This window comes from Nematolebias whitei, chromosome 1 (assembly GCF_014905685.2).
Source record: "Nematolebias whitei isolate Nwh7 chromosome 1, NemWhi1, whole genome shotgun sequence".
Lineage (NCBI taxonomy): Eukaryota > Metazoa > Chordata > Actinopteri > Cyprinodontiformes > Rivulidae > Nematolebias > Nematolebias whitei.
Window position 1 is genome coordinate 21,328,279 of NC_056498.1, and position 7,710 is coordinate 21,335,988.

General features: G+C 40.3%; 1 protein-coding gene across 1 annotated transcript in view; it reads left to right on the forward strand.

Annotated features, from left to right (window-relative positions):
* Positions 1-7,710, forward strand: part of actn3b (actinin alpha 3b) — a 42,464-nt gene that overhangs the window by 28,800 nt on the left and 5,954 nt on the right. Inside the window, exons 5-12 of the mRNA XM_037675574.1 lie at positions 1,547-1,634; positions 1,796-1,874; positions 2,746-2,827; positions 3,476-3,561; positions 3,701-3,793; positions 3,992-4,222; positions 5,838-5,985; positions 6,200-6,350. Coding sequence (XP_037531502.1) covers positions 1,547-1,634; positions 1,796-1,874; positions 2,746-2,827; positions 3,476-3,561; positions 3,701-3,793; positions 3,992-4,222; positions 5,838-5,985; positions 6,200-6,350 — 958 coding nt within the window. The remainder of the gene's footprint in view (positions 1-1,546; positions 1,635-1,795; positions 1,875-2,745; positions 2,828-3,475; positions 3,562-3,700; positions 3,794-3,991; positions 4,223-5,837; positions 5,986-6,199; positions 6,351-7,710) is intronic.

Genomic DNA, 7,710 nt, shown 5'->3' on the forward strand with positions numbered 1-7,710 from the left:
CATGAAACAGATCAGCAGCAACATGAAACAGATCAGCAGCAACATGATGTGATTTTTCACATTGATTATCCTGGTTAGAGATTCATGAGTCTAACAGCCTCAGGGTAGAAGCTGTTCTGGTGATACTGGTGATACTGGTATTCCAGTATTTTCCAGTTCATAGCAGGCTTGGTTGTTCCTTAACTCCCTAATCCATTTGCACTCCTCCTTACATACTGTAGGTCCAAAAAGGTTGTAAGAAACTGGACGTATTCTATTAACGAATAGATGAAAACCTGAAGAATACAGAATGTATACAGTGTCCAGTCGCTTTATTATTATTATTTTTTTTACTTTTTAGATTTGTCCTGTCGTAAATGACTGATAATCGACACCAACCTTCTTACACAGATCTTCACTAATTCCAAGGACTTTTCTTTTTGTTTCGAGTGATGATCACAACCTCAGTCAAACAAACTCTTGTATAATGTGGCTGAAAAAAATAAATAATCTAGCTGCTGCAGTCGATTGTAATCGCTCCCTTAACAAAAAGTAGTACATTTGAAGTATACTTTAAGTTAAGTATAAGTATATCAAGTATACTACACACCATACTTGTAGTGTACTAGAAGTATACTGATTTAATACTTGTTTGGACTAAATTGAGACATTTTTATACTATTTTTAAGTATATCAAATAAACAACAAAGTCCATGCTCAATAATCCAGGTATACAATCCAACATTTTTCAGTCAGGTCATCTGGACAATTATTTTTTTCTGCTGAAACGTTTCGCCTTCGATCTGGAAAGCTTCATCTTTCCTTGACTGATGAAGCCTTCCAGATCAAAGGCGAAACGTTTCAGCACAAAAAAAAAAAAAAACTGTCCAGATGACCTGACTGAAAAATGTTATATCAAATAAAGTTTATAAAAAGTAAACTTCAAGTACACTTCCTCATTTTTAGTGTAAAATAAGTATACTTGTAGTATACTTAAATAAACTACTTTTTGCTAAAGGGGATGACAAAAAACAAACCAGCAACAACTGTCAGCAGTACTTATTAAAGCATAGGTGAATGTATTTGTGTATTTGAGCCTGTATGTGTGTATTGTTCGACACCCAGTTGTAAAAAAAAATCATTCCACCCTGAAAAGGAACTATAATGTTCGTGCTCAGTGTGAGCTCTGCTCCTCAGGCTGTTTTCATTGAACCTTCATATTGTTAGCTGGTAACTCATTATTTGATCAGACCATGTTTATCTTGTTCTACCACATGCCTGTTCCTCAGTGAAGTCCTCCTCTACCTGCTCAGCACCTGGTTTCACCTCTTTGCTCCACCGCTGCAGAACCATGCCGTGTATTTTATTATGACCAGTCAAACGAGTTTAAACATTTAACATTCCCATTTTTACTGGATGTTGATTTGAACAAGTTTAAAAACTGTTCAGTTTATTTCTGTTTAGTCTCACGTTTGGTCCTCCTTGATTGCATTAATTTTTTTAACATCACCTCTAACGTCACTGAGGTCATTTTTTCCTCGCTCACCGTGTCCCTCCTTGTTTGCAGAGACTTCTGCTAAGGAGGGTCTGCTGCTGTGGTGCCAGAGGAAGACTGCCCCCTACAGGAACGTCAATGTGCAGAACTTCCATATCAGGTTGGTCTGCAGCGCCCCTCTGTGGCAACAACCCGACACTGCAACCCCTTTGATTATAGTTTGTGTTCTGCTGTGAAGCTTTACATGAAGACTTTGTCCTGTTTCAATTTCCTGTTGAAATCATCTGGTGTTTTCTGTTTCCTCTCCTCCTCGTGGTTCAGTTGGAAGGACGGCCTGGCCCTGTGTGCCCTCATCCACAGACACAGACCTGACCTCATCGACTACTCCAAACTGAGAAAGGTGACCATCGTTTCCTTCTCTGGTCTATTGCGCATGGCAGGGGTGTCCAAAGTGTGGCCCGAGCGCCATTTGCGGCCCTTGGAGTTGTTTTGTGTGGCCCACGACTGCAATTAAAGAATGGTATAATTTTGACCCACAGGCTTCAGAGGTTGATGCAGATGTAGACCTTCTGTAGATTTAATGGTGATATGTTTTAAATATAATGTTTAGGGTAAAAAAAAAATATATATACATATATATATATATATATATATATATATATATACACATACATACATACATATATATATATATACACATACATACATACATACATACATATATATATACATGTATATACATAATAAAATTAAGTACAATACTAACCCTTTATCCTACAACAAACTTTCACTGACCTACTGAAAAGTGGACTTTTGGATAATAAATCATAAAACTTGGATAAATATAACAGGTGTTTTCAAAAAAATATAATTTCAGCTTATTTAGTAATCGATGGGGAGAAAGTGGATATTTTTAAAGGAATATAAAGCGGTATCATGGACATGCAAGTTGATCAACTGCATTCTTGTTCCTTCCAACCCTCCATGAATCTGTTTTAGTGACTACCAGCTGTTTTTCATCAGTTTTGCTGTTAAATCTAAACATTATACAAAAAAAGGATTACCAAGTAATTTGCAGAAAGTCTTCATCGACCTCTTAAGCCTGCTGGATAAAATGATACCATTCTTAAACTGCAGTTGTGGTCTGCACAAAATCACTGTAAGGACCGCAAATGGCCCTCGGGCCACATTTTGTGCCTTACCAAATATGTGCCAACTTCTGAAACCAAACAAAGTCCGACGTTCTGACACTCGTTCTGTGTCGGCTCCAGGATGACCCTATTGGTAACCTGAACACGGCCTTCGAAGTAGCTGAGAAGTTCCTGGACATCCCCAAGATGCTCGACGCTGAGGGTGAGGCTGGGAAACAAAGCCAGGAGGCAGAAACCTTTTCTTCTTATTTATACTGAGACAGAATGAACACTGGGAGACGACGGAAGGTCTAAATGTTCTGTTTGTCTTTGACATTCACTGATCGGCTTAAAAACCTGCACGTTTAAATCCACTTGAGTATTTGATGATTCTGAGATCAGAACAGTTTTTAGCAGCTGCTATCATGAAATATTACAAATCATGTTTTAATCTATTCATAAATCAGTTTATCTAAAAAAAAGTTAAATCTGGTCCTCTGGACATTCAAAAAAAAAAAAAATTGTAGAAACGTTTCATCCTTCGGGTGAAAGACGAAACATTTCTACAATTTTTTTTGTTTTGTTGTTTTTTTTATGTCCAGAGGACCAGATTTAACTTTTTTTTATTTATTTTTTATTTTCTACCTGGATTAATGAGCACGCATCAGGATATAAATCAGTTTAATTTATACATCTTCTCATGTTAAATTCAAGGGTGAATAAATTATTTTTAATGTGACTTAAATCAGCTTTACAGTTTGTCATACATTAGAGCTTCAGTATCACAAGAACTTGATGTTATTTAACAATGCTTCTTAGAGTTTGATCATCCTAAGCTGTTTTTCGTAATATTTGCTTTTATTAACTTCAGATATTGTGAACACACCTAAACCCGACGAGAAGGCCATCATGACCTACGTGTCCTGCTTTTATCACGCCTTTGCTGGAGCTGAGCAGGTCAGATTTAGTTTTATTTATCAAGGACTGGATTAAATGACTCTGTCAACATATAACCAGGTCAAATGTTAAATGAATAAAACAGTAGTGTGAATTTTGATATACATTTTATTTAATAAGTTGTTTTGCTTCGTCTCAGGCTGAGACAGCTGCTAACCGTATCTGCAAGGTGCTGGCAGTGAACCAGGAGAACGAGAAGCTGATGGAGGAGTATGAAAAGTTGGCCAGTGAGGTGAGAACCTGCAGCACAAACTCACAGATGTTCCGTAACGTGATCCAACATCTGGGCACTTTGACACCAGCTGAGATGTCAACAGCTTTTACTTTAGATGCACGACACTGAAGTTTTCATCGATGTGATGCCCTGCATCAAATACGTATCAAACCTTAAACTTTCTGGACAATCCTCACCGCTTCGTGATCTTTGCAGCTGCTCGAGTGGATCCGCCGCACCATCCCCTGGCTGGAGAACCGCGTGGCCGAGCAGACCATGCGCGCCATGCAGCAGAAGCTGGAGGACTTCCGTGACTACCGCCGCGTCCACAAGCCGCCACGCGTGCAGGAGAAATGTCAGCTGGAGATCAACTTCAACACCCTGCAGACTAAACTGAGGCTGAGCAACAGGCCCGCCTTCATGCCCTCCGAGGGCAAGATGGTGTCGGTGAGTAGCTGCTGCTGCACAGCATCATTTAGAAAGATCACACTCCTTCCTTTTCTTTCTTGCTTTATGTTTTGGCTTCATCCAGATGCATAGAAGCATAAACTCTATTTTTCTGTAGATTGACACAAATGTTCACAGACATTGGTTTCTCAGACCACACTATTGGTTGGTTTCCTAATTACCTCTCAGATTGAAGGCAATGTGTTCAACATAACGGTACTTCTTCCAGCTATTTAACTGTCAATAAAGGTGTACCACAAGGCTCAGTCTTAGGTCCCACCCTTTTCACAATCTACATATGTAGGTAAGATCATTCCTGATGCATCCCTACATTTCTATGCAGACGACACAGTTCTTGTTGTATTTACCTTTCATTTTATATGCTTTCAGAATATGATTGTTTATTGTTGTGTGTACCTCATTTATGTTTTTTGTTTAAAACAGGTCTCTCTTGTAAATGAGTCCTCATAACTCAATGAGACCAACCTGTATAAATAAAGGTTGAATGAATGAGAAAGGTTAAGTCAGGTCCTCTGGACGGATTCAGCTTGTGAAACGTTCGTCCTTTGTCCAAAGGACTTCTTTAGTCGTAACGTTTCAACAAGAAGAATCCACCCAGAGGACCTGACCTGACCTTGTTAGATGTATCTACGTGGGTTATTCAGGATACTTTACAGGCATGTTTCATAATCCCCAATCAGATCTACTATGATCCAAACTGAACTGCTTTAAGACTTCAATGTAATAATTTGTTAAACCACAGCAAACAAATGAAAGGAAAAGAACAAGGTGCAAACATCACATCCTAAAACAATAAATACTGAGGTAATGGTGTTTGGAAAATGGGATTCACGTTTGTCGCATACCTGAGTGTGTAGGATGGTCCAAAGGCATCCGTTCTAGTAGTTTTTGGTACACACAGTTCTTTATCAATGTTAAAAACAGCAGTGTTGACCAAAGTGCTTCACAAACAAGAAATCAGCAAAAAATAAATGAAAGATCAAACATAAACACAAGTATAATAAAACAGGTAAGAACAAACTAAAACAAGAAAATAACAACCTCAGAGGTTCAGATGGAACTCAAACCAAACATGAGTTAAAAGCCAGAGCAAAAAGTGAGATTTGAGACGGGATTTAAAGGACTGTATGGACTCTGCAGAACAAACATCAGTGTATTGTTCCAGAGTCTGGGGGGGCCGCCATAGCAAAAGCCCATCCCCTCTGCATTTTTATTTTGCCCTCAGCTGCGCTAAAAGCATCTGACTGGAGGATCTCAGTACTCTGGATTATAAAATGCAACATATCCATTAAGTAACTGGGTGCCAAGCCCTTTACAACTTTAAAAGTCAGTAAAAGAATCTTAAAGTCAATACAAAGTAGAACAGGTAGCCAGTATGTCAACTAAAACAGGAGGGATGTGGTCATGCCTTCTGGTTCCTGTTAAAAGACAGCAGCGTTCTGGACCAACTGCAGGCGATGGTTCTGGTCCAACGTACAAAGAGTTGTACAACTCCATTCTGCATTATTGCAGATCTGTTGCTCTCATCTAACAGGATGCTAAATGGGTCTTTGTTTCTACGGTAACAAAACAAAAACATCCTCTTGTACTTTAGGACATTGCCAACGCCTGGAAGGGTCTGGAGCAGGTGGAGAAGGGCTATGAGGAGTGGCTGCTCACCGAGATCCGCCGTCTGGAGAGACTCGACCACCTCGCCGAGAAGTTCAAGCAGAAGTGTGCCATGCACGAGTCCTGGACTGCAGGTAGAGACAACAGGAGGCAATGGTAAACAACGCAAAGGGCTTTGTTGTTGTTGAATAAATAAGTAGGTCCAAGCACATTAGTGATCAAATTAATTTATGGGGACAGTGTGAACAAAGCAGCCGCAGACATGAAGACAGCCCAAAGATTATTAACACTTCGAGTCCCAACATCTGTGCACATGGGAGCAGTTTTTAAATCAGAAATCTGTTTCAGGTAAGGAGGAGCTTCTGTCCCAAAAGGATTACGAGTCGGCTTCTCTGATGGAGATCAGAGCCTTGATGAGGAAGCACGAGGCTTTCGAGAGCGACCTCGCTGCTCACCAGGACAGAGTGGAGCAGATCGCAGCCATCGCCCAGGAGCTGAAGTAAGATGGTGGGGGCAAAGAGTTTCAGAGGCCATGACACGTTGAGATGAAAAACAGTCATCAGCAGGATGAAAGTGCCCTGACAAACAGAAACCTTTGAACTACTGCAGATTTCTCACAACTCTTCAAGTCTTTGAAGTTCTCTGCGTTTCACGAGGTTTAGTTTCATAACTCGATCTGTGATCGTAACGCAGTTTATCTCGCACAGCTTCAAAAGTACGTCTCAAAAGGCTCATTCTTCTGATACGATCGCTCGTTTGTAAGATTTTTTTAACATATCTAGAATAAGATATCAGCTAACAGTTTGTCAGTTCACTGGATTATTTCTCAGTCCTATAATCATGTTGATATAAACATTAAAAATATAGCTTATACACTGTAACTCGCTCTGGAGTATAGGTCGCATTTATTTAGACGTGTATTTCACAAAGTGCAAGAACAGACATTTAATCTGAACAGTAACGCACAGAACAAACCTGGGATCCAGAACAGGTTTAATTAACAGAACAAGCCAATGAGTCCGACAAGAAAGTTACTGGTAAATTCACCGATCTCATTCCACATCACTTTTGGGGGCATTTTACTTGTGTTAAGTTTTTCTCAGTTGTCTCTAAGTGAATGTTTGCGGGGTGGGGGGTTCACAGTAGAGGAACATCAAATAGTTGTCAAAAGCCTAGAGGGCCCTCTAGTAGTTGCAAATGGTAATGTTTACTCTTTGGTTCATGTCAGTATGAATGAACATTTAACACATCAGTCAACAATTACGTCATGAATAGAGATAAAAAAAAATGTTTTCATGTTGCTTCGGACTATACGTCGCTGGTCTGGTCAAACTATGAAAAAAAAAAGTGACATAGTCCAGAAAATACAGAACCTGCTGAATCCTGGACAGGGTCGAGGAGTTGTGTCCAGCAGTCTTTGTTGTCACATATAGAAATAAACACTCATTAAAGGACAGTGAAGAGTTACCACCCAACCTAACCAGCATGTTCAGGAGTCGATCACTCGACTTTCTTGCTGACCACCTTCTGCACCGCGCAGCCCTTTAGTTACTGATGCACAGCGCAGCCCTTTAGTTACTGATGCACCGCGCAGCCCTTTAGTTACTGATGCACAGCACAGCCCTTTAGTAACGGATGCACAGCGCAGCCCTTTAGTAACTGATGCACAGCGCAGCCCTTTAGTAACTGATGCACAGCGCAGCCCTTTAGTTGCTGATGCACAGCACAGCCCTTTAGTAACTGATGCACAGCGCAGCCCTTTAGTTACTGATGCACAGCGCAGCCCTTTAGTAACTGATGCACAGCGCAGCCCTTCAGTTACTGATGCACAGCGCAGCCCTTTAGTTACTGATGCACCG